Source organism: Oncorhynchus clarkii, chromosome 12, assembly GCF_045791955.1.
Source record: "Oncorhynchus clarkii lewisi isolate Uvic-CL-2024 chromosome 12, UVic_Ocla_1.0, whole genome shotgun sequence".
In the NCBI taxonomy this organism is placed as follows: domain Eukaryota; kingdom Metazoa; phylum Chordata; class Actinopteri; order Salmoniformes; family Salmonidae; genus Oncorhynchus; species Oncorhynchus clarkii.
Genome location: NC_092158.1, coordinates 21,037,323 through 21,063,029, shown reverse-complemented (window position 1 = coordinate 21,063,029; position 25,707 = coordinate 21,037,323). Strand labels below are relative to the sequence as shown.

Below are 25,707 nucleotides of genomic sequence, written 5' to 3'. Positions count from 1 at the left end.
TGGAATACCCATCCACGACCCATTTTCAGTGCCCTGGCTGAGGGAAGGAGGTTCTCACCCAATATTTGACGGTACATGGCCCCGTCCATCGTCCCTTTGATGCGGTGAAGTTGTCCTGTCCCCTTAGCAGAAAAACACCCCCAAAGCATAATGTTTCCACCTCCATGTTTGACGGTGGGGATGGTGTTCTTGGGGTCATAGGCAGCATTCCTCCTCTTCCAAACACTGTGAGTTGAGTTGATGCCAAAGAGCTCCGTTTTGGTCTCATCTGACCACAACACTTTCACCCAGTTGTCCTCTGAATCATTCAGATGTTCATTGGCAAACTTCAGACTAGAGATCGACCGATTAATCAGGGACAATTTTCAAGTTTTCATAACAATCGGAAATCGGTATTTTTGGGCGCCGATTTAAAAAAAATAATAATAATATTAAATACCTTTTATTTAACTAGGCAAGTCAGTTAAGAACACATTCTTATTTTCAATGACGGCCTAGGAACGGTGGGTTAACTGCCTCGTTCAGGGGCAGAACGACAGATTTTCACCTTGTTAGCTCGGGAGATCCAATCTTGCAACCTTACAGTTAACTAGTCCAACGCAATAACGACCTGCCTCTCTCTCGTTGCACTCCACAAGGAGACTGCCTGTTACGCGAATGCAGTAAACCAAGGTAAGTTGCTAGCTAGCATTAAACTTATCTTATAAAAAAACAATCAATCATAATCACTATTTAACTACACATGGTTGATGATATTACTAGATATTATCTAGCATGTCCTGCGTTGCATATAATCTGACTGACTGGTGGTAGGTGGTAGGCAGCAGCAGGCGCGTAAACATTCATTCAAACAGCACTTTCGTGCGTTTTGCCAGAAGCTCTTCGTTGTGCGTCAAGCATTGCGCTGTTTATGACTTCAAGCCTATCAACTCCCGAGATGAGGCTGGTGTAACCGAAGTGAAATGGCTAGCTAGTTAGTGCGCGCTAATAGCGTTTCAAATGTCACTCCTCTGAGCCTTCTAGTAGTTGTTCCCCTTGCTCTACATGGGTAACGCTGAGTAACGCTGCTTCGAGGGTGGCTGTTTTCGTTGTGTTGCTGGTTCGAGCCCAGGGAGGAGCGAGGAGAGGGATGGAAGCTATACTGTTACACTAGCAATACTAAAGTGCCTATAAGAACATCTAATAGTCAAAGGTATATGAAATACAGATGGTATAGAGGGAAATAGTCCTATAATTCCTGCAATAACTACAACCTAAAACTTCTTACCTGGGAATATTGAAGACTCATGTTAAAAGGAACCGCCAGCTTTCATATGTTCTCATGTTCTGAGCAAGGAACTGAAACTTTAGCTTTCTTACATAGCACATATTGCACTTTTACTTTCTTCTCCAACACTTTTGTTTTTGCATTATTTAAACCAAATTGAACGTTTCATTATTTACTTGAGGCTAAATAGATTTTTTTTATGCATTATATTAAGTTAAAATAAGTGTTCATTCAGTATTGTTGTAATTGTCATTATTACAAATAAATAAATAAAATTCGGCCGATTTAATCGATATTGGCTTTTTTGGTCCTCCAATAATCGGTATCGGCGTTGAAAAATCATAATCGGTCGACCTCTACTTCAGACGGGCATGTATTGGTGCTTTCTTGAGCAGGGGGACCTTGCGCTGCAGGATTTCAGTCCTTCACGGCATAGTGTGTTACCAATTGTTTTGTTGGTGACGATGGTCCCAGCTGCCTTGAGATCATTGACAAGATCCTCCCGTGTAGTTCTGGGCTGATTCCTCACCGTTCTCATGATCATTGCAACTCCACGAGGCGAGATCTTGCATGGAGCCCCAGGCCGAGGGAGATTGACAGTTCTTTTGTGTTTCTTCCATTTGCGAATAATCGCACCAACTGTTGTCACCTTCTCACCAAGCTGCTTGGCGATGATCTTGTAGCCCATTCCAGCCTAGTGTAGGTCTACAATCTTGTCCCTGACATCCTTGGAGAGCTCTTTGGTCTTGGCCATGGTGGAGAGTTTGGAATCTGATTGATTGCTTCTGTGGTCAGGTGTCTTTTATACAGGTAACAAACTGAGATTTGGAGCACTCAATCTAATCTCAGCTCGTTACCTGTATAAAAGACACCTGGGAGCCAGAAATATTTCTGATTGAGAGGGGGTCAAATACTTATTTCCCTCATTAAAATGCAAATCAATTTATAACATTTTTTACATGCATTTTCTGGATTTTGTTGTTGTTATTCTGTCTCTCACTGTTCAAATAAACCTACCATTACAATTATAGACTCAACATTTCTTTGTCAGTGGGCAAAGGTACAAAATCAGCAGGGGATCAAATACTTTTTTCCCTCACTGTATAATAATAATATTGGCAAATCATCTAGGATTTATGTAATATTGATTTTATACTCCCAGACCCAGACACACCTTTTCATGAATTGTTCTGGTACTGTGTATGCAAACCAAATTGAGAAGAAGGTTGCTTGTGGAGTTCGTTGCAGTGGAGTTTGTTTAGCCACTGTGGTGCTAGGCCAGAGTTCAGAGCTTGTGGTTTTCTATAGTCCCCTCTGTCTATGGCTCTGGTCGTACCCAGTTGACCAATGTGTCCTCTCTCTCTTCTGCAGGCGCCATGCAGACCCCTGAGGCAGGCGCTGAATCCGCCTCCACTGTCCACACCGCTGTGCCTGTGCAGCCTGCAGGCTCCGCCCAGCAGGTGTCCTCCCAGGTGTGTGTGTGTGTGTGTGTGTGTGTGTGTGTGTGTGTGTGTGAAAGTGAGATTTATATCTAATCCTTCACTGTGTTGTTGCAGGCCCAGACTGTTCAACAGGTTCAGCATGTATACCCAGCACAACAGGTGCAGTACGTGGAGGAGAACAGTGGCGTCTATACCAACGGGAACATGTGAGTGTTTCGTGTTGTTCACCCACTTTTTGCCACCCCTCTGCTGCAGTGGCACTATACATAGTTGCTTTAATGTATTCTTTGTAGTCAATGGCAACAGCTAAAGTCACTTCACAGCAGCATTTCTGCCACACAAACATGGCAGGGGCAGTACAAGCACAGTGAAGTACTGTTTGAATATGTGCAGTCACCTGGAGATGACCAGGAGTATCTAGAAGTGCTACGGAGTCTTCTCCTGGGCTTGGGGGACAGGATACACTCTACTGACTAGCCCAGGCTGTGCCTGTCCCATAGTGACAGACACACAGTCACAGACAGACAGCGGTCTCTGAGGGAGGGGCTCAGGGAGGGGTACAGCCCGGCTAACAGGCGAGCTGAACACAGTCTCACTTCAGGGCAGAACAAGTGAGCTGAGCACACACTTACACACAATCTATTTGAGTCTGTTAACTGTGTGTTAGTACCACATTCTTGTCTCCTCCACAGAAGTAGACCGAAAAGAGTACAGTAATGTCTTCTACATGAAAAAGGGCAGTGGATATTTCTTACAGTTCAGATGATTTGTCAACAAGAATCATGCCAGTGCCCCAAACTTTAAAAGTGCAGTAACTGCAGTCAGCTTTATTTTGGACGCAGTAATCGCAGAATAAAAAGTGTTATTTTGGACACAGTAATTGCGGAATAAAAAGTGTTATTTTGGACACAGTAATCGCAGAATAAAAAGTGTTATTTTGGACGCAGTAATCGCAGAATAAAAAGTGTTATTTTGGACGCAGTAATCTCAGAATAAAAAGTGTTATTTTGGACGCAGTAATCTCAGAATAAAAAGTGTTATTTTGGACGCAGTAATCGCAGAATAAAAAGTGTTATTTTGGACGCAGTAATCGCAGAATAAAAAGTGTTATTTTGGACACAGTAATCGCAGAATAAAAAGTGTTATTTTGGACGCAGTAATCTCAGAATAAAAAGTGTTATTTTGGACACAGTAATCGCAGAATAAGAAGTGTTATTTTGGACGCAGTAATCTCAGAATAAAAAGTGTTATTTTGGACGCAGTAATCTCAGAATAAAAAGTGTTATTTTGGACACAGTAATCTCAGAATAAAAAGTGTTATTTTGGACACAGTAATCTCAGAATAAAAAATGTTATTTTGGACACAGTAATCGCAGAATAAAAAGTGTTGGACGCAGTAATCGCAGAATAAAAAGTGTTATTTTGGACGCAGTAATCTCAGAATAAAAAGTGTTATTTTGGACGCAGTAATCTCAGAATAAAAAGTGTTATTTTGGACACAGTAATCTCAGAATAAAAGTGTTATTTTGGACACAGTAATCTCAGAATAAAAAATGTTATTTTGGACACAGTAATCGCAGAATAAAAAGTGTTGGACACAGTAATCTCAGAATAAAAAGTGTTATTTTGGACACAGTAATCTCAGAATAAAAAGTGTTATTTTGGACACAGTAATCGCAGAATAAAAAGTGTTATTTTGGACACAGTAATCGCAGAATAAAAAGTGTTATTTTGGACACAGTAATCGCAGAATAAAAAGTGTTATTTTGGACACAGTAATCGCAGAATAAAAGGTGTTATTTTGGACACAGCATACTGCAGTTACACTGACCTCTGACTGCAATTTGTTTTCGTACGGTCAGAGTTCTGGCATATAAAGGGTTGAGAGAGTATGTTTCTGGTCCACGTGAATTGAGACCTGCTATCATAAAGGGAGTTGTGTCAAGCCACTGAAGGGTGCCATTATATCAGAGGCCAGGTTAATGGAGTGACTGCAGTCAAAACGACAAACACAGATCTCTGTCAGCACGGCCACTCCTCAGCTGATTTGAGTAACTATGGAAACTCCACTTTCAATAACACAGGAATATTGCATGCCCACGAAGGCTCAGAATGGTACTGCTAATTCACTTCCAATAAGCACTCTAGCACTCTATTGAAACTTTATGTAAAGGGCAATTATCCTGAACCTATTGCTCTGGGGGGGGGGAAATGTGTAACTTTTTCCTCCACTATTTTTGCCCAGACGGACATACTCGTACTCCGAGCCCCAGCTGTACAGCCAGAACAGTGGAGGGAGCTACTTTGACACGCAGGGCAGCTCATCCCAGGTGTCTACGGTGGTGTCATCCCATGGCATGGCCAACAACGGAGGGGGGAACGGGGGGCTGACCATGGGTCTGGCTGGGGGGCAGATCATCAGCAGCTCTGGGGCCTACCTCATCGGGGGCAACACCATGGATAATTCTGCCCCCCACCCAGCAGCCCAGACCACCCGAGCCTCCCCGGCCACTGTGAGTGTACGGCCCCACTCTACTTACTATTCTCTGTCTGTCCCTGTCCCTCCCTGTCTGTCCCTGTCCCTCCCTGTCTGTCCCTGTCTGTCTCTGTCTCTGTCTGTCCCCGTCTGTCCCTCTCCCTGTCCGTCTTTGTCCCTGTCCCTCCCTGTCCGTCTCTGTCTCTCCCTGTCTGTCTCTGTCCCTCTGTCTGTCCCTCTGTCTGTCCCTCTGTCTGTCCTTGTCTGTCCCTGTCCCTCCCTGTCTGTCCCCGTCTGTCCCCATCTGTCCCTGTCCCTCCCTGTGCGTCCCCGTCTGTCCCCGTCTGTCCCTGTCCGTCTCTGTCCGTCTCTGTCTGTCTCTTTCCCTGCCTGTCCGTCTCTGTCCCTGTCCCTCCCTGTCCGTCTCTGTCCCTCTGTCTGTCCCTCTGTCTGTCCCTCTGTCTGTCCCTCTGTCTGTCCCTCTGTCTGTCCCTCTGTCTGTCCCCGTCTGTCCCTGTCCCTCCCTGTCTGTCCCTGTCTGTCCCTGTCCGTCCCCGTCTGTCCCTGTCCGTCCCCGTCTGTCCCTGTCTGTCCCCGTCTGTCCCTGTGCGTCCCTGTCTGTCCCTGACGGCCAGGCCACTCTCTTCTGCCTGTCATAATGCATATCTGAAGCCTTTCTTCAGTAGCTATAGCACCACTTAGCTACTTCATGTCGGTGTCTGAGAATGTCTGTAATTGTGTTGTCTCCCTATTTCCTGTGGTCTTCTCAGCTAGTACTTCAGTTTTTTATTGTCATCTACCCATCCAGTACTGTGAAACAGAATTTCCTCTTGCGATGTGTTTTAGCTGAAGTGTAAATAAATAAATAAATAAATCTCCTCCATAATATTTGTTGGTTCTGCTTTGCTCTGTAGCGAAGCGTTTAGACTTGAGTGCAGTCCACCGCAGTGGATCTATGCTACCTTCCGGTGGCTGAATATGGTAGTTTCACAATATGGTAGTTTCACAATATGGTAGTTTCACAGCTTCTGAGATAATTTCTTATATTATTGTGGTGTTAACATTTTTCATTGTTTTCCTTGACTTTCAAAAGAAGAAGTATGTCCATGTACAGACAGAGACAGTAAATTGAATTTAAGTTTAAACTGGCTTCGCAAAGCAGGGCTTTTAGGAGTAATTTTGGTGATGCTTGCTTTAGGATCTGTCCTGGATTTTCAGATTTTCTATGTGTCAGTATTTTCATTGTTCTACTGCAACTTCGTCCTTTGTTGTTTTTCCTTCCATTTGCTCCATTTGCTCCTTGGTCTATCAGATTGAAATGGCGATTGAGACGCTCCAAAAGACTGAAGGTTTATCCAGTCAGAGAAGCTCACTACTCAACAGCCATGTAAGTCACCACTCTAAACGCCTCACCTTGCCTGCATAGCTGTGCTCTCTCTCTTCCAGTATCTCCAGCTCTCTCTCTCTTTTAGTATCTCCAGCTCTCTCTCCCTCTCTTCTAGTATCTACAGCTCTCCCTCTCTTCTAGTATCTACAGCTCTCCCTCTCTTCTAGTATCTACAGCTCTCTCTCTCTCTCTTCTAGTATCTCCAGCTCTCTCTCCCTCTCTTCTAGTATCTCCAGCTCTCTCTCCCTCTCTTCTAGTATCTCCAGCTCTCTCCCCCTCTTCTAGTATCTCCAGCTCTCTCTCCCTCTATTCTAGTATCTCCAGCTCTCTCTCCCTCTCTTCTAGTATCTACAGCTCTCCCTCTCTTCTAGTATCTACAGCTCTCCCTCTCTTCTAGTATCTACAGCTCTCTCTCTCTTCTAGTATCTCCAGCTCTCTCTCCCTCTCTTCTAGTATCTCCAGCTCTCTCTCCCTCTCTTCTAGTATCTCCAGCTCTCTCTCCCTCTCTTCTAGTATCTACTGCTCTCCCTCTCTTCTAGTATCTACATCTCCCCTTCTCTTCTAGTATCTACAGCTCTCTCTCCCTCTCTTCTAGTATCTACAGCTCTCTCTCCCTCTCTTCTAGTATCTACAGCTCTCTCTCCCTCTCTTCTAGTATCTCCAGCTCTCTCTCCCTCTCTTCTAGTATCTACAGCTCTCCCTCTTCTAGTATCTACAGCTCTCCCTCTCTTCTAGTATCTACAGCTCTCTCTCCCTCTCTTCTAGTATCTCCAGCTCTCTCTCCCTCTCTTCTAGTATCTCCAGCTCTCTCCCTCTCTTCTAGTATCTCCAGCTCTCTCTCCCTCTCTTCTAGTATCTCCAGCTCTCTCTCCCCCTCTTCTAGTATCTCCAGCTCTCTCTCCCTCTCTTCTAGTATCTCCAGCTCTCTCTCCCTCTCTTCTAGTATCTCCAGCTCTCCCTCTCTTCTAGTATCTACAGCTCTCCCTCTCTTCTAGTATCTACAGCTCTCTCTCTCTTCTAGTATTTACAGCTCTCTCTCCCTCTCTTCTAGTATCTCCAGCTCTCTCTCCCTCTCTTCTAGTATTTCCAGCTCTCCCTCCCTCTCTTCTAGTATCTACAGCTCTGCCTCTCTTCTAGTATCTACAGCTCTCCTTCTCTTCTAGTATCTCCAGCTCTCCCTCCCCCTCTTCTAGTATCTCCAGCTCTCTCTCCCTCTCTCCTAGTATCTCCAACTCTCTCTCCCTCTCTTCTAGTATCTCCAGCTCTCTCTCCCTCTCTTCTAGTATCTACGGCTCTGCCTCTCTTCTAGTATCTACAGCTCTCCTTCTCTTCTAGTATCTCCAGCTCTCTCTCCCTCTCTTCTAGTATCTACAGCTCTGCCTCTCTTCTAGTATCTACAGCTCTCCCTCTCTTCTAGTATCTACAGCTATCCCTCTCTTCTAGTATCTCCATCTCTCCTTCTCTTCTAGTATCTACAGCTCTCTCTCTCTCTCTTCTAGTATCTCCAGCTCTCTCTCCCTCTCTTCTAGTATCTCCAGCTCTCTCCCCCTCTTCTAGTATCTCCAGCTCTCTCTCCCTCTATTCTAGTATCTCCAGCTCTCTCTCCCCCTCTTCTAGTATCTCCAGCTCTCTCTCCCTCTCTTCTAGTATCTCCAGCTCTCTCTCCCTCTCTTCTAGTATCTACAGCTCTCCCTCTCTTCTAGTAGCTACAGCTCTCCCTCTCTTCTAGTATCTACAGCTCTCTCTCTCTTCTAGTATCTACAGCTCTCTCTCTCTTCTAGTATCTCCAGCTCTCTCTCCCTCTCTTCTAGTATCTCCAGCTCTCTCTCCCTCTCTTCTAGTATCTCCAGCTCTCTCTCCCTCTCTTCTAGTATCTCCAGCTCTCTCTCCCTCTCTTCTAGTATCTACTGCTCTCCCTCTCTTCTAGTATCTACATCTCCCCTTCTCTTCTAGTATCTACAGCTCTCTCTCCCTCTCTTCTAGTATCTACAGCTCTCTCTCCCTCTCTTCTAGTATCTCCAGCTCTCTCTCCCTCTCTTCTAGTATCTCCAGCTCTCTCTCCCTCTCTTCTAGTATCTCCAGCTCTCTCTCCCTCTCTTCTAGTATCTACAGCTCTCCCTCTCTTCTAGTATCTACAGCTCTCTCTCCCTCTCTTCTAGTATCTCCAGCTCTCTCTCCCTCTCTTCTAGTATCTCCAGCTCTCTCCCCCTCTTCTAGTATCTCCAGCTCTCTTTCCCTCTCTTCTAGTATCTCCAGCTCTCTCTCCCCCTCTTCTAGTATCTCCAGCTCTCTCTCCGTCTCTTCTAGTATCTCCAGCTCTCTCTCTCTTCTAGTATCTCCAGCTCTCCCTCTCTTCTAGTATCTACAGCTCTCTCTCTCTTCTAGTATCTCCAGCTCTCTCTCCCTCTCTTCTAGTATCTACAGCTCTCTCTCCCTCTCTTCTAGTATCTACAGCTCTCTCTCCCTCTCTTCTAGTATCTCCAGCTCTCTCTCCCTCTCTTCTAGTATCTCCAGCTCTCTCCCCCTCTTCTAGTATCTCCAGCTCTCTCTCCCTCTCTTCTAGTATCTCCAGCTCTCTCTCCCCCTCTTCTAGTATCGCCAGCTCTCTCTCCCTCTCTTCTAGTATCTCCAGCTCTCCCTCTCTTCTAGTATCTCCAGCTCTCCCTCTCTTCTAGTATCTACAGCTCTCTCTCTCTTCTAGTATCTCCAGCTCTCTCTCCCTCTCTTCTAGTATCTCCAGCTCTCTCTCCCTCTCTTCTAGTATTTCCAGCTCTCCCTCCCTCTCTTCTAGTATCTACAGCTCTGCCTCTCTTCTAGTATCTACAGCTCTCCTTCTCTTCTAGTATCTACAGCTCTCCTTCTCTTCTAGTATCTCCAGCTCTCCCTCCCCCTCTTCTAGTATCTCCAGCTCTCTCTCCCTCTCTCCTAGTATCTCCAGCTCTCTCTCCCTCTCTCCTAGTATCTCCAGCTCTCTCTCCCTCTCTTCTAGTATCTACGGCTCTGCCTCTCTTCTAGTATCTACAGCTCTCCTTCTCTTCTAGTATCTCCAGCTCTCTCTCCCTCTCTTCTAGTATCTACAGCTCTGCCTCTCTTCTAGTATCTACAGCTCTCCCTCTCTTCTAGTATCTACAGCTATCCCTCTCTTCTAGTATCTCCATCTCTCCTTCTCTTCTAGTATCTACAGCTCTCCCTCTCTTCTAGTATCTACAGCTCTCCCTCTCTTCTAGTATCTACAGCTCTCCCTCTCTTCTAGTATCTACAGCTCCCCCTCTCTTCTAGTATCTCCAGCTCTCTCTCCCTCTCTCCTAGTATATCCAGCTCTCTCTCCCTCTCTTCTATTATCCACAGCTCTCTCTCCCTCTCTTCTATTATCTACAGCTCTCTCTCCCTCTCTTCTAGTATCTACAGCTCTGCCTCTCTTCTAGTATCTACAGCTCTCCTTCTCTTCTAGTATCTCCAGCTCTCTCTCCCTCTCTTCTAGTATCTACAGCTCTCCCTCTCTTCTAGTATCTACAGCTATCCCTCTCTTCTAGTATCTCCATCTCTCCCTCTCTTCTAGTATCTACAGCTCTCCCTCTCTTCTAGTATCTCCAGCTCTCTCTCCCTCTCTTCTAGTATCTCCAGCTCTCTCTCCCTCTCTTCTAGTATCTCCAGCTCTCTCTCCCTCTCTTCTAGTATCTCCAGCTCTCTCTCCCTCTCTTCTAGTATCTCCAGCTCTCTCTCCCTCTCTTCTAGTATCTACAGCTCTGCCTCTCTTCTAGTATCTACAGCTCTCCTTCTCTTCTAGTATCTACAGCTCTCTCCCCCTTTTCTAGTATCTCCAGCTCTCTTTCCCTCTCTTCTAGTGTCTCCAGCTCTCTTTCCCTCTCTTCTAGTATCTCCAGCTCTCTCTCCCTCTCTTCTAGTATCTCCAGCTCTCTCTCCCTCTCTTCTAGTATCTACAACTCTCTCTCTCTTCTAGTATCTACAGCTCTCCCTCTCTTCTAGTATCTACAGCTCTCCCTCTCTTCTAGTATCTACAGCTCTCCTTCTCTTCTAGTATCTACAGCTCTCTCTCTCTCTTCTAGTATCTCCAGCTCTCCCTCTCTTCTAGTATCTCCAGCTCTCCTTCTCTTCTAGTATCTCCAGCTCTCCTTCTCTTCTAGTATCTCCAGCTCTCTCTCCCTCTCTTCTAGAATCTACAGCTCTGCCTCTCTTCTAGTATCTACAGCTCTCCCTCTCTTCTAGTATCTACAGCTATCCCTCTCTTCTAGTATCTCCATCTCTCCTTCTCTTCTAGTATCTACAGCTCTCCCTCTCTTCTAGTATCTACAGCTCTCCCTATCTTCTAGTATCTACAGCTCTCCCTCTCTTCTAGTATCTACAGCTCCCCCTCTCTTCTAGTATCTCCAGCTCTCTCTCCCTCTCTCCTAGTATCTCCAGCTCTCTCTCCCTCTCTTCTATTATCTACAGCTCTCTCTCCCTCTCTTCTATTATCTACAGCTCTCTCTCCCTCTCTTCTAGTATCTACAGCTCTGCCTCTCTTCTAGTATCTACAGCTCTCCTTCTCTTCTAGTATCTCCAGCTCTCTCTCCCTCTCTTCTAGTATCTACAGCTCTCTCTCCCTCTCTTCTAGTATCTCCAGCTCTCTCTCCCTCTCTTCTAGTATCTACAACTCTCCCTCTCTTCTAGTATCTACAGCTCTCCCTCTCTTCTAGTATCTACAGCTCTCCCTCTCTTCTAGTATCTACAGCTCTCCTTCTCTTCTAGTATCTACAGCTCTCTCTCTCTCTTCTAGTATCTACAGCTCTCTCTCTCTCTTCTAGTATCTCCAGCTCTCCTTCTCTTCTAGTATCTCCAGCTCTCCTTCTCTTCTAGTATCTCCAGCTCTCTCTCCCTCTCTTCTAGTATCTACAACTCTCCCTCTCTTCTAGTATCTACAGCTCTCCCTCTCTTCTAGTATCTACAGCTCTCCCTCTCTTCTAGTATCTCCAGCTCTCTCTCCCTCTCTTCTAGTATCTCCAGCTCTCTCTCCCTCTCTTCTAGTATCTCCAGCTCTCTCTCCCTCTCTTCTAGTATCTCCAGCTCTCTCTCCCTCTCTTCTAGTATCTACAGCTCTGCCTCTCTTCTAGTATCTACAGCTCTCCTTCTCTTCTAGTATCTACAGCTCTCTCCCCCTTTTCTAGTATCTCCAGCTCTCTTTCCCTCTCTTCTAGTATCTCCAGCTCTCTTTCCCTCTCTTCTAGTATCTCCAGCTCTCTCTCCCTCTCTTCTAGTATCTCCAGCTCTCTCTCCCTCTCTTCTAGTATCTACAACTCTCCCTCTCTTCTAGTATCTACAGCTCTCCGTCTCTTCTAGTATCTACAGCTCTCCCTCTCTTCTAGTATCTACAGCTCTCCTTCTCTTCTAGTATCTACAGCTCTCTCTCTCTCTTCTAGTATCTCCAGCTCTCCCTCTCTTCTAGTATCTCCAGCTCTCCTTCTCTTCTAGTATCTCCAGCTCTCCTTCTCTTCTAGTATCTCCAGCTCTCTCTCCCTCTCTTCTAGTATCTACAGCTCTGCCTCTCTTCTAGTATCTACAGCTCTCCCTCTCTTCTAGTATCTACAGCTATCCCTCTCTTCTAGTATCTCCATCTCTCCTTCTCTTCTAGTATCTACAGCTCTCCCTCTCTTCTAGTATCTACAGCTCTCCCTATCTTCTAGTATCTACAGCTCTCCCTCTCTTCTAGTATCTACAGCTCCCCCTCTCTTCTAGTATCTCCAGCTCTCTCTCCCTCTCTCCTAGTATCTCCAGCTCTCTCTCCCTCTCTTCTATTATCTACAGCTCTCTCTCCCTCTCTTCTATTATCTACAGCTCTCTCTCCCTCTCTTCTATTATCTACAGCTCTCTCTCCCTCTCTTCTAGTATCTACAGCTCTCTCTCCCTCTCTTCTAGTATCTACAGCTCTCCTTCTCTTCTAGTATCTCCAGCTCTCTCTCCCTCTCTTCTAGTATCTACAGCTCTCTCTCCCTCTCTTCTAGTATCTCCAGCTCTCTCTCCCTCTCTTCTAGTATCTACAACTCTCCCTCTCTTCTAGTATCTACAGCTCTCCCTCTCTTCTAGTATCTACAGCTCTCCCTCTCTTCTAGTATCTACAGCTCTCCTTCTCTTCTAGTATCTACAGCTCTCTCTCTCTCTTCTAGTATCTACAGCTCTCTCTCTCTCTTCTAGTATCTCCAGCTCTCCTTCTCTTCTAGTATCTCCAGCTCTCCTTCTCTTCTAGTATCTCCAGCTCTCTCTCCCTCTCTTCTAGTATCTACAACTCTCCCTCTCTTCTAGTATCTACAGCTCTCCCTCTCTTCTAGTATCTACAGCTCTCCCTCTCTTCTAGTATCTCCAGCTCTCCCTCTCTTCTAGTATCTCCAGCTCTCCTTCTCTTCTAGTATCTCCAGCTCTCCTTCTCTTCTAGTATCTCCAGCTCTCCTTCTCTTCTAGTATCTCCAGCTCTCTCTCCCTCTCTTCTAGTATCTACAGCTATCCCTCTCTTCTAGTATCTCCATCTCTCCTTCTCTTCTAGTATCTACAGTTCTCCCTCTCTTCTAGTATCTACAGCTCTCCCTCTCTTCTAGTATCTACAGCTCTCCCTCACTTCTAGTATCTACAGCTCCCCCTCTCTTCTAGTATCTCCAGCTCTCTCTCCCTCTCTTCTATTATCTACAGCTCTCTCTCCCTCTCTTCTATTATCTACAGCTCTCTCTCCCTCTCTTCTAGTATCTACAGCTCTGCCTCTCTTCTAGTATCTACAGCTCTCCTTCTCTTCTAGTATCTCCAGCTCTCTCTCCCTCTCTTCTAGTATCTACAGCTCTCCCTCTCTTCTAGTATCTACAGCTATCCCTCTCTTCTAGTATCTCCATCTCTCCCTCTCTTCTAGTATCTACAGCTCTCCCTCTCTTCTAGTATCTACAGCTCTCCCTCTCTTCTAGTATCTACAGCTCTCCCTCTCTTCTAGTATCTCCAGCTCTCTCTCCCTCTCTTCTAGTATCTCCAGCTCTCTCTCCCTCTCTTCTAGTATCTCCAGCTCTCTCTCCCTCTCTCCTAGTATATCCAGCTCTCTCTCCCTCTCTTCTAGTATCTACAGCTCTCCCTCTCTACTAGTATCTACAGCTCTCCCTCTCTACTAGTATCTACAGCTATCCCTCTCTTCTAGTATCTCCATCTCTCCTTCTCTTCTAGTATCTACAGCTCTCTCCCCCTTTTCTAGTATCTCCAGCTCTCTTTCCCTCTCTTCTAGTATCTCCAGCTCTCTCTCCCTCTCTTCTAGTATCTCCAGCTCTCTCTCCCTCTCTTCTAGTATCTACAACTCTCCCTCTCTTCTAGTATCTACAGCTCTTCCTCTCTTCTAGTATCTACAGCTCTCCCTCTCTTCTAGTATCTACAGCTCTCCTTCTCTTCTAGTATCTACAGCTCTCTCTCTCTCTTCTAGTATCTCCAGCTCTCTCTCCCTCTCTTCTAGTATCTCCAGCTCTCTCTCCCTCTCTTCTAGTATCTCCAGCTCTCTCTCCCTCTCTCCTAGTATATCCAGCTCTCTCTCCCTCTCTTCTAGTATCTCCAGCTCTCTCTCCCTCTCTTCTAGTATCTACAGCTCTGCCTCTCTTCTAGTATCTACAGCTCTCCTTCTCTTCTAGTATCTCCAGCTCTCTCTCCCTCTCTTCTAGTATCTCCAGCTCTCTCTGCCTCTCTTCTAGTATCTCCATCTCTCCTTCTCTTCTTGTATCTACAGCTCTCCCTCTCTTCTAGTATCTACAGCTCTCCCTCTCTACTAGTATCTACAGCTCTCCCTCTCTACTAGTATCTACAGCTATCCCTCTCTTCTAGTATCTCCATCTCTCCTTCTCTTCTAGTATCTACAGCTCTCTCCCCCTTTTCTAGTATCTCCAGCTCTCTCTCCCTCTCTTCTAGTATCTCCAGCTCTCTCTCCCTCTCTTCTAGTATCTACAACTCTCCCTCTCTTCTAGTATCTACAGCTCTCCCTCTCTTCTAGTATCTACAGCTCTCCCTCTCTTCTAGTATCTACAGCTCTCCTTCTCTTCTAGTATCTACAGCTCTCTCTCTCTCTTCTAGTATCTCCAGCTCTCCCTCTCTTCTAGTATCTCCAGCTCTCCTTCTCTTCTAGTATCTCCAGCTCTCCTTCTCTTCTAGTATCTCCAGCTCTCTCTCCCTCTCTTCTAGTATCTACAGCTCTGCCCCTCTTCTAGTATCTACAGCTCTCCCTCTCTTCTAGTATCTCCATCTCTCCTTCTCTTCTAGTATCTACAGCTCTCCCTCTCTTCTAGTATCTACAGCTCTCCCTCTCTTCTAGTATCTACAGCTCTCCCTCTCTTCTAGTATCTACAGCTCCCCCTCTCTTCTAGTATCTCCAGCTCTCTCTCCCTCTCTCCTAGTATCTCCAGCTCTCTCTCCCTCTCTTCTATTATCTACAGCTCTCTCTCCCTCTCTTCTATTATCTACAGCTCTCTCTCCCTCTCTTCTAGTATCTACAGCTCTGCCTCTCTTCTAGTATCTACAGCTCTCCTTCTCTTCTAGTATCTCCAGCTCTCTCTCCCTCTCTTCTAGTATCTACAGCTCTCCCTCTCTTCTAGTATCTACAGCTCTCCCTCTCTTCTAGTATCTACAGCTATCCCTCTCTTCTAGTATCTACAGCTATCCCTCTCTTCTAGTATCTCCATCTCTCCCTCTCTTCTAGTATCTACAGCTCTCCCTCTCTTCTAGTATCTACAGCTCTCCCTCTCTTCTAGTATCTACAGCTCTCTCTCCCTCTCTTCTAGTATCTCCAGCTCTCTCTCCCTCTCTTCTAGTATCTCCAGCTCTCTCTCCCTCTCTCCTAGTATATCCAGCTCTCTCTCCCTCTCTTCTAGTATCTCCAGCTCTCTCTCCCTCTCTTCTAGTATCTACAGCTCTGCCTCTCTTCTAGTATCTACAGCTCTCCTTCTCTTCTAGTATCTCCAGCTCTCTCTCCCTCTCTTCTAGTATCTACAGCTCTGCCTCTCTTCTAGTATCTACAGCTCTCCCTCTCTTCTAGTATCTACAGCTCTCCCTCTCTTCTAGTATCTACAGCTATCCCTCTCTTCTAGTATCTCCATCTCTCCTTCTCTTCTAGTATCTACAGCTCTCCCTCTCTTCTAGTATCTACAGCTCTCCCTCTCTTCTAGTATCTACAGCTCTCCCTCTCTTCTAGTATCTACAGCTCCCCCTCTCTTCTAGTATCTCCAGCTCTCTCTCCCTCTCTCCTAGTATCTCCAGCTCTCTCTCCCTCTCTTCTATTATCTACAGCTCTCTCTCCCTCTCTTCTATTATCTACAGCTCTCTCTCCCTCTCTTCTAGTATCTACAGCTCTGCCTCTCTTCTAGTATCTACAGCTCTCCTTCTCTTCTAGTATCTCCAGCTCTCTCTCCCTCTCTTCTAGTATCTACAGCTCTCCCTCTCTTCTAGTATCTACAGCTATCCCTCTCTTCTAGTATCTACAGCTATCCCTCTCTTCTAGTATCTCCATCTCTCCCTCTCTTCTAGTATCTCCATCTCTCCCTCTCTTCTAGTATCTACAGCTCTCCCTCTCTTCTAGTATCTACAGCTCTCTCTCCCTCTCTTCTAGTATCTCCAGCTCTCTCTCCCTCTCTTCTAGTATCTCCAGCTCTCTCTCCCTCTCTCCTAGTATATCCAGCTCTCTCTCCCTCTCTTCTAGTATCTCCAGCTCTCTCTCCCTCTCTTCTAGTATCTACAGCTCTGCCTCTCTTCTAGTATCTACAGCTCTCCTTCTCTTCTAGTATCTCCAGCTCTCTCTCCCTCTCTTCTAGTATCTCCAGCTCTCTCTGCCTCTCTTCTAGTATCTCCATCTCTCCTTCTCTTCTAGTATCTACAGCTCTCCCTCTCTTCTAGTATCTACAGCTCTCCCTCTCTTCTAGTATCTACAGCTCTCCCTCTCTACTAGTATCTACAGCTCTCCCTCTCTACTAGTATCTACAGCTATCCCTCTCTTCTAGTATCTCCATCTCTCCTTCTCTTCTAGTATCTACAGCTCTCTCCCCCTTTTCTAGTATCTCCAGCTCTCTTTCCCTCTCTTCTAGTATCTCCAGCTCTCTCTCCCTCTCTTCTAGTATCTCCAGCTCTCTCTCCCTCTCTTCTAGTATCTACAACTCTCCCTCTCTTCTAGTATCTACAGCTCTCCCTCTCTTCTAGTATCTACAGCTCTCCCTCTCTTCTAGTATCTACAGCTCTCCTTCTCTTCTAGTATCTACAGCTCTCTCTCTCTCTTCTAGTATCTACAGCTCTCTCTCTCTCTTCTAGGATCTCCAGCTCTCCCTCTCTTCTAGTATCTCCAGCTCTCCTTCTCTTCTAGTATCTCCAGCTCTCCTTCTCTTCTTGTATCTACAGCTCTCCCTCTCTTCTAGTATCTACAGCTCTCCCTCTCTTCTAGTATCTACAGCTCTCCTTCTCTTCTAGTATCTCCAGCTCTCCTTCTCTTCTTGTATCTACAGCTCTCTCTCTCTTCTAGTATCTACAGCTCTCCCTCTCTTTTAGTATCTCCAGCTCTCCCTCTCTCTCTTCTAGTATCTCCAGCTCTCCCTCTCTTCTAGTATCTACAGCTCTCTCTCTCTTCTAGTATCTCCAGCTCTCTCTCTCTTCTAGTATCTCCAGCTCTCTCTCTCTTCTAGTATCTCCAGCTCTCCCTCTCTTTTAGTATCTCCAGCTCTCCTTCTCTTCTAGTATCTCCAGCTCTCCTTCTCTTCTAGTATCTCCAGCTCTCCTTCTCTTCTAGTATCTCCAGCTCTCCTTCTCTTCTAGTATCTCCTGCTCTCCCTCTCTTCTAGTATCTCCAGCTCTCCCTCTCTTCTAGTATCTCCAGCTCTCCCTCTCTTCTAGTGTCTCTAGCTCTCCTCCCTCTCTTCTAGTATCTCCAGCTCTCTCTCTCTCTTCTAGTATATCCAGCTCTCCTTCTCTTCTAGTATCTCCAGCTCTCCTTCTCTTCTAGTATCTCCAGCTCTCCCTCTCTTCTAGTATCTCCAGCTCTCCCTTCTCTTCTAGTATCTCCAGCTCTCCCTTCTCTTCTAGTATCTCCAGCTCTCCTTATCTTCTAGTATCTCCAGCTCTCTCTTTATTTTTGTTTCTCCAGCTCTCTCGCTCTCTTCTAGTATCTCCAGCTCTCTCGCTCTCTTCTAGTATCTCCAGCTCTCCCTCTCTTCTAGTATCTCCAGCTCTCCTTCTCTTCTAGTATCTCCAGCTCTCCCTCTCTTCTAGTATCTACAGCTCTCTCTCTCTTCTAGTATCTACAGCTCTCTCTCTCTTTTAGTATCTCCAGCTCTCCCTCTCTTTTAGTATCTCCAGCTCTCTCTCTCTCTCTCTTCTAGTATCTCCAGCTCTCTCTCATCTTCTAGTATCTCCAGGTCTCCCTTTCTTTTAGTATCTCCAGCTCTCCCTCTCTTTTAGTATCTCCAGCTCTCTCTCTCTCTCTCTCTTCTAGTATCTCCAGCTCTCTCTCATCTTCTAGTATCTCCAGGTCTCCCTTTCTTTTAGTATCTCCAGCTCTCCCTCTCTTTTAGTATCTCCAGCTCTCTCTCTCCCTCTCTTCTAGTATCTCCAGCTCTCCCTCTCTTCTTGTATCTCCAGCTCTCCCTCTCTTCTAGTATCTCCAGCTCTCCCTCTCTTCTAGTATCTCCAGCTCTCCCTCTCTTCTTGTATCTCCTGCTCTCCTTCTCTTCTAGTATCTCCAGCTCTCCTTATCTTCTAGTATCTCCAGCTCTCTCTTTATTTTTGTATCTCCAGCTCTCTCGCTCTCTTCTAGTATCTCCAGCTCTCTCGCTCTCTTCTAGTATCTCCAGCTCTCTCGCTCTCTTCTAGTATCTCCAGCTCTCTCGCTCTCTTCTAGTATCTCCAGCTCTCTCGCTCTCTTCTAGTATCTCCAGCTCTCTCGCTCTCTTTTAGTATCTCCAGCTCTCTCTCTCTCTCTTCTAGTATCTTTAGCTCTCCTTATCTTCTAGTATCTCCAGGTCTCCCTTTCTTTTAGTATCTCCAGCTCTCCCTCTCTTCTAGTATCTCCAGCTCTCCCTCTCTTCTAGTATCTCCAGCTCTCCCTCTCTTCTAGTATCTCCAGCTCTCCCTCTCTTCTAGTATCTACAGCTCTCCCTCTCTTCTAGTATCTCCAGCTCTCCCTCTCTTCTAGTATCTCCAGCTCTCCTTCTCTTCTAGTATCTACAGCTCTCCCTCTCTTCTAGTATCTACAGCTCTCCTTCTCTTCTAGTATCTCCAGCTCTCCTTCTCTTCTAGTATCTCCAGCTCTCTCTTTCTTTTTGTATCTCCAGCTCTCTCGCTCTCCTAGTATCTCCAGCTCTCTCGCTCTCTTCTAGTATCTCCAGCTCTCTCGCTCTTCTAGTATCTCCAGCTCTCCCTCTCTTCTAGTATCTCCAGTTCTCCCTTCTCTTCTAGTATCTCCAGCTCTCCCTTCTCTTCTAGTATCTCCAGCTCTCCTTATCTTCTAGTATCTCCAGCTCTCTCGCTCTCTTCTAGTATCTCCAGCTCTCTCGCTCTCTTCTAGTATCTCCAGCTCTCTCGCTCTCTTCTAGTATCTCCAGCTCTCCCTCTCTTCTAGTATCTCCAGCTCTCCTTCTCTTCTAGTATCTCCAGCTCTCCCTCTCTTCTAGTATCTACAGCTCTCCCTCTCTTCTAGTATCTACAGCTCCCCCTCTCTTCTAGTATCTCCAGCTCTCTCTCCCTCTCTCCTAGTATCTCCAGCTCTCTCTCCCTCTCTTCTATTATCTACAGCTCTCTCTCCCTCTCTTCTATTATCTACAGCTCTCTCTCCCTCTCTTCTAGTATCTACAGCTCTGCCTCTCTTCTAGTATCTACAGCTCTCCTTCTCTTCTAGTATCTCCAGCTCTCTCTCCCTCTCTTCTAGTATCTACAGCTCTCCCTCTCTTCTAGTATCTACAGCTATCCCTCTCTTCTAGTATCTCCATCTCTCCCTCTCTTCTAGTATCTCCATCTCTCCCTCTCTTCTAGTATCTACAGCTCTCCCTCTCTTCTAGTATCTACAGCTCTCCCTCTCTTCTAGTATCTACAGCTCTCTCTCCCTCTCTTCTAGTATCTACAGCTCTCTCTCCCTCTCTTCTAGTATCTCCAGCTCTCTCTCCCTCTCTCCTAGTATATCCAGCTCTCTCTCCCTCTCTTCTAGTATCTCCAGCTCTCTCTCCCTCTCTTCTAGTATCTACAGCTCTGCCTCTCTTCTAGTATCTACAGCTCTCCTTCTCTTCTAGTATCTCCAGCTCTCTCTCCCTCTCTTCTAGTATCTCCAGCTCTCTCTGCCTCTCTTCTAGTATCTCCATCTCTCCTTCTCTTCTAGTATCTACAGCTCTCCCTCTCTTCTAGTATCTACAGCTCTCCCTCTCTTCTAGTATCTACAGCTCTCCCTCTCTACTAGTATCTACAGCTCTCCCTCTCTACTAGTATCTACAGCTATCCCTCTCTTCTAGTATCTCCATCTCTCCTTCTCTTCTAGTATCTACAGCTCTCTCCCCCTTTTCTAGTATCTCCAGCTCTCTTTCCCTCTCTTCTAGTATCTCCAGCTCTCTCTCCCTCTCTTCTAGTATCTCCAGCTCTCTCTCCCTCTCTTCTAGTATCTCCAGCTCTCCCTCTCTTCTAGTATCTCCAGCTCTCCCTCTCTTCTAGTATCTCCAGCTCTCCTTCTCTTCTAGTATCTCCAGCTCTCCCTCTCTTCTAGTATCTACAGCTCTCTCTCTCTTTTAGTATCTCCAGCTCTCCCTCTCTTTTAGTATCTCCAGCTCTCTCTCTCTCTCTCTTCTAGTATCTCCAGCTCTCTCTCATCTTCTAGTATCTCCAGGTCTCCCTTTCTTTTAGTATCTCCAGCTCTCCCTCTCTTTTAGTATCTCCAGCTCTCTCTCTCTCTCTCTCTTCTAGTATCTCCAGCTCTCTCTCATCTTCTAGTATCTCCAGGTCTCCCTTTCTTTTAGTATCTCCAGCTCTCCCTCTCTTTTAGTATCTCCAGCTCTCTCTCTCCCTCTCTTCTAGTATCTCCAGCTCTCCCTCTCTTCTTGTATCTCCAGCTCTCCCTCTCTTCTAGTATCTCCAGCTCTCCCTCTCTTCTTGTATCTCCTGCTCTCCTTCTCTTCTAGTATCTCCAGCTCTCCCTTCTCTTCTAGTATCTCCAGCTCTCCTTATCTTCTAGTATCTCCAGCTCTCTCTTTATTTTTGTATCTCCAGCTCTCTCGCTCTCTTCTAGTATCTCCAGCTCTCTTCTAGTATCTCTCTCGCTCTCTTCTAGTATCTCCAGCTCTCTCGCTCTCTTCTAGTATCTCCAGCTCTCCGCTCTCTTCTAGTATCTACAGCTCTCTCTCTCTTCTAGTATCTCCAGCTCTCTCTCTCTCTCTTCTAGTATCTTTAGCTCTCCTTATCTTCTAGTATCTCCAGGTCTCCCTTTCTTTTAGTATCTCCAGCTCTCCCTCTCTTCTAGTATCTCCAGCTCTCCCTCTCTTCTAGTATCTACAGCTCTCCCTCTCTTCTAGTATCTCCAGCTCTCCCTCTCTTCTAGTATCTCCAGCTCTCCTTCTCTTCTAGTATCTACAGCTCTCCCTCTCTTCTAGTATCTACAGCTCTCCTTCTCTTCTAGTATCTCCAGCTCTCCTTCTCTTCTAGTATCTCCAGCTCTCTCTTTCTTTTTGTATCTCCAGCTCTCTCGCTCTCTTCTAGTATCTCCAGCTCTCTCGCTCTCTTCTAGTATCTCCAGCTCTCTCGCTCTTCTAGTATCTCCAGCTCTCTCGCTCTTCTAGTATCTCTCTCCCTCTCTTCTAGTATCTCCAGTTCTCCCTTCTCTTCTAGTATCTCCAGCTCTCCCTTCTCTTCTAGTATCTCCAGCTCTCCTTATCTTCTAGTATCTCCAGCTCTCTCTTTCTTTTTGTATCTCCAGCTCTCTCGCTCTCTTCTAGTATCTCCAGCTCTCTCGCTCTCTTCTAGTATCTCCAGCTCTCCCTCTCTTCTAGTATCTCCAGCTCTCCTTCTCTTCTAGTATCTCCAGCTCTCCCTCTCTTCTAGTATCTACAGCTCTCCCTCTCTTCTAGTATCTATCTCCAGCTCTCTCGCTCTCTACAGCTCTCTCGCTCTCTTCTAGTATCTCCAGCTCTCTCGCTCTTCTAGTATCTCCAGCTCTCCCTCTCTTCTAGTATCTCCAGTTCTCCCTTCTCTTCTAGTATCTCCAGCTCTCCCTTCTCTTCTAGTATCTCCAGCTCTCCTTATCTTCTAGTATCTCCAGCTCTCTCTTTCTCTCTCTCGCTCTCCTAGTATCTCTCGCTCTCTTCTAGTATCTCCAGCTCTCCCTCTCTTCTAGTATCTCCATCTAGTATCTCCAGCTCTCTCTCTCTTCTAGTATCTCCAGCTCTCTCTCCCTCTCTATTATCTACAGCTCTCTCTCCCTCTCTTCTATTATCTACAGCTCTCTCTCCCTCTCTTCTATTATCTACAGCTCTCTCTCCCTCTCTTCTAGTATCTACAGCTCTGCCTCTCTTCTAGTATCTACAGCTCTCCTTCTCTTCTAGTATCTCCAGCTCTCTCTCCCTCTCTTCTAGTATCTACAGCTCTCCCTCTCTTCTAGTATCTACAGCTATCCCTCTCTTCTAGTATCTCCATCTCTCCCTCTCTTCTAGTATCTCCATCTCTCCCTCTCTTCATCTCTCCCTCTCTTCTAGTACAGCTCTCCCTCTCTTCTAGTATCTACAGCTCTCTCTCCCTCTCTTCTAGTATCTCTCTCTCTCCCTCTCTTCTAGTATCTACAGCTCTCCCTCTCTTCTAGTATCTACAGCTCTCCCTCTCTTCTAGTATCTACAGCTCTCTCTCCCTCTCTTCTAGTATCTATCTCCAGCTCTCTCTCCCTCTCTCCTCTCTCTCTCCCTCTCTTCTAGTGTCTCCATCTCCAGCTCTGCCTCTCTCTAGTATCTACAGCTCTCCTTCTCTTCTAGTATCTCCAGCTCTCTCTCCCTCTCTTCTAGTATCTCCAGCTCTCTCTGCCTCTCTTCTAGTATCTCCATCTCTCCTCTCTTCTAGTATCTCCATCTCTCCTTCTCTTCTCTACAGTATCTACAGCTCTCCCTCTCTTCTAGTATCTACAGCTCTCTCCCCCTTTTCTAGTATCTCCAGCTCTCTTTCCCTCTCTTCTAGTATCTCCAGCTCTCTCTCCCTCTCTTCTAGTATCTACAGCTCTCCCTCTCTTCTAGTATCTACAGCTCTCCTCTCTTCTAGTATCTAGCTCTCCTTCTCTTCTAGTATCTACAGCTATCCCTCTCTTCTAGTATCTCCATCTCTCCTTCTCTTCTAGTATCTACAGCTCTCTCCCCCTTTTCTAGTATCTCCAGCTCTCTTTCCCTCTCTTCTAGTATCTCCAGCTCTCTCTCCCTCTCTTCTATCTCCAGCTCTCTCTCCCTCTCTTCTAGTATCTACAACTCTCCCTCTCTTCTCTACAGCTCTCCCTCTCTTCTAGTATCTCCTCTCTCTCTTCTAGTATCTACAGCTCTCCTTCTCTTCTAGTATCTACAGCTCTCTCTCTCTCTTCTAGGATCTCCAGCTCTCCCTCTCTTCTAGTATCTCCAGCTCTCCCTCTCTTCTAGTATCTCCAGCTCTCCTTCTCTTCTAGTATCTCCAGCTCTCCTTCTCTTCTAGTATCTCCAGCTCTCCTTCTCTTCTTGTATCTACAGCTCTCTCTCTCTTCTAGTATCTCTCTCTCTCTTTAGTATCTCCAGCTCTCCCTCTCTCTCTTCTAGTATCTCCAGCTCTCCCTCTCTTCTAGTATCTCCAGCTCTCCCTCTCTTCTAGTATCTACAGCTCTCTCTCTCTTCTAGTATCTCCAGCTCTCTCTCTCTTCTAGTATCTCCAGCTCTCTCTCTCTTCTAGTATCTCCAGCTCTCCCTCTCTTCTAGTATCTCCAGCTCTCCCTCTCTTCTCCAGCTCTCCTTCTCTTCTAGTATCTCCAGCTCTCCTCTCTCTTCTAGTATCTCTTTTAGTATCTCCAGCTCTCTCTCTCTCTCTTCTCCAGTATCTCCAGCTCTCTCTCTCTCTTCTAGTATCTCCAGCTCTCTCTCTCTTCTAGTATCTCCAGCTCTCCCTCTCTTTTAGTATCTCCAGCTCTCCTTCTCTTCTAGTATCTCCAGCTCTCCTTCTCTTCTAGTATCTCCAGCTCTCCTTCTCTTCTAGTATCTCCAGCTCTCCTTCTCTTCTAGTATCTCCTGCTCTCCCTCTCTTCTAGTATCTCCAGCTCTCCCTCTCTTCTAGTATCTCCAGCTCTCCCTCTCTTCTAGTGTCTCTAGCTCTCCTCCCTCTCTTCTAGTGTCTCTAGCTCTCCTCCCTCTCTTCTAGTATCTCCAGCTCTCTCTCTCTCTTCTAGTATATCCAGCTCTCCTTCTCTTCTAGTATCTCCAGCTCTCCCTCTCTTCTAGTATCTCCAGCTCTCCCTTCTCTTCTAGTATCTCCAGCTCTCCCTTCTCTTCTAGTATCTCCAGCTCTCCCTTCTCTTCTAGTATCTCCAGCTCTCTCGCTCTCTTCTAGTATCTCCAGCTCTCTCGCTCTCTTCTAGTATCTCCAGCTCTCCCTCTCTTCTAGTATCTCCAGCTCTCCTTCTCTTCTAGTATCTCCAGCTCTCCCTCTCTTCTAGTATCTACAGCTCTCTCTCTCTTCTAGTATCTACAGCTCTCCCTCTCTTTTAGTATCTCCAGCTCTCCCTCTCTTTTAGTATCTCCAGCTCTCTCTCTCTCTCTCTTCTAGTATCTCCAGCTCTCTCTCATCTTCTAGTATCTCCAGGTCTCCCTTTCTTTTAGTATCTCCAGCTCTCCCTCTCTTTTAGTATCTCCAGCTCTCTCTCTCTCTCTCTCTTCTAGTATCTCCAGCTCTCTCTCATCTTCTAGTATCTCCAGGTCTCCCTTTCTTTTAGTATCTCCAGCTCTCCCTCTCTTTTAGTATCTCCAGCTCTCTCTCTCCCTCTCTTCTAGTATCTCCAGCTCTCCCTCTCTTCTTGTATCTCCAGCTCTCCCTCTCTTCTAGTATCTCCAGCTCTCCCTCTCTTCTTGTATCTCCTGCTCTCCTTCTCTTCTAGTATCTCCAGCTCTCCCTTCTCTTCTAGTATCTCCAGCTCTCCTTATCTTCTAGTATCTCCAGCTCTCTCTTTATTTTTGTATCTCCAGCTCTCTCGCTCTCTTCTAGTATCTCCAGCTCTCTCGCTCTCTTCTAGTATCTCCAGCTCTCTCGCTCTCTTCTAGTATCTCCAGCTCTCTCGCTCTCTTCTAGTATCTCCAGCTCTCTCGCTCTCTTCTAGTATCTCCAGCTCTCTCGCTCTCTTCTAGTATCTCCAGCTCTCCCTCTCTTTTAGTATCTCCAGCTCTCTCTCTCTCTCTTCTAGTATCTTTAGCTCTCCTTATCTTCTAGTATCTCCAGGTCTCCTTCTCTTCTAGTATCTCCAGCTCTCCTTCTCTTCTAGTATCTCCAGCTCTCTCTTTCTTTTTGTATCTCCAGCTCTCTCGCTCTCTTCTAGTATCTCCAGCTCTCCCTCTCTTCTAGTATCTCCAGTTCTCCCTTCTCTTCTAGTATCTCCAGCTCTCCCTTCTCTTCTAGTATCTCCAGCTCTCCTTATCTTCTAGTATCTCCAGCTCTCTCTTTCTTTTTGTATCTCCAGCTCTCTCGCTCTCTTCTAGTATCTCCAGCTCTCTCGCTCTCTTCTAGTATCTCCAGCTCTCCCTCTCTTCTAGTATCTCCAGCTCTCCTTCTCTTCTAGTATCTCCAGCTCTCCCTCTCTTCTAGTATCTACAGCTCTCTCTCTCTTCTAGTATCTACAGCTCTCCCTCTCTTTTAGTATCTCCAGCTCTCCCTTTCTTTTAGTATCTCCAGCTCTCCCTCTCTTCTAGTATCTCCAGCTCTCCCTCTCTTTTAGTATCTCCAGCTCTCTCTCTCTCTCTCTCTCTTCTAGTATCTCCAGCTCTCCCTCTCTTTTAGTATCTCCAGCTCTCTCTTTCTCTCTCTCTTCTAGTATCTCCAGCTCTCCCTCTCTTTTAGTATCTCCAGCTCTCTCTCTCTCTCTTCTAGTATCTCCAGCTCTCCCTCTCTTCTAGTATCTCCAGCTCTCTCGCTCTCTTCTAGT

General features: G+C 46.1%; 1 protein-coding gene across 2 annotated transcripts in view; it reads left to right on the top strand.

The window, feature by feature from the left end:
• The window catches only part of LOC139422868 (transcription factor RFX3-like), a 68,410-nt gene that overhangs the window by 19,476 nt on the left and 23,227 nt on the right, over positions 1–25,707 (top strand). Inside the window, exons 2-5 of one of the 2 annotated variants that reach the window (XM_071174294.1) lie at positions 2,639–2,739; positions 2,824–2,915; positions 4,955–5,228; positions 6,498–6,572. In XM_071174294.1, the coding sequence (XP_071030395.1) occupies positions 2,644–2,739; positions 2,824–2,915; positions 4,955–5,228; positions 6,498–6,572 (537 nt within the window). In that variant the 5' untranslated portion in view covers positions 2,639–2,643. The remainder of the gene's footprint in view (positions 1–2,638; positions 2,740–2,823; positions 2,916–4,954; positions 5,229–6,497; positions 6,573–25,707) is intronic. The other variant, XM_071174295.1, reaches the window with a different exon arrangement.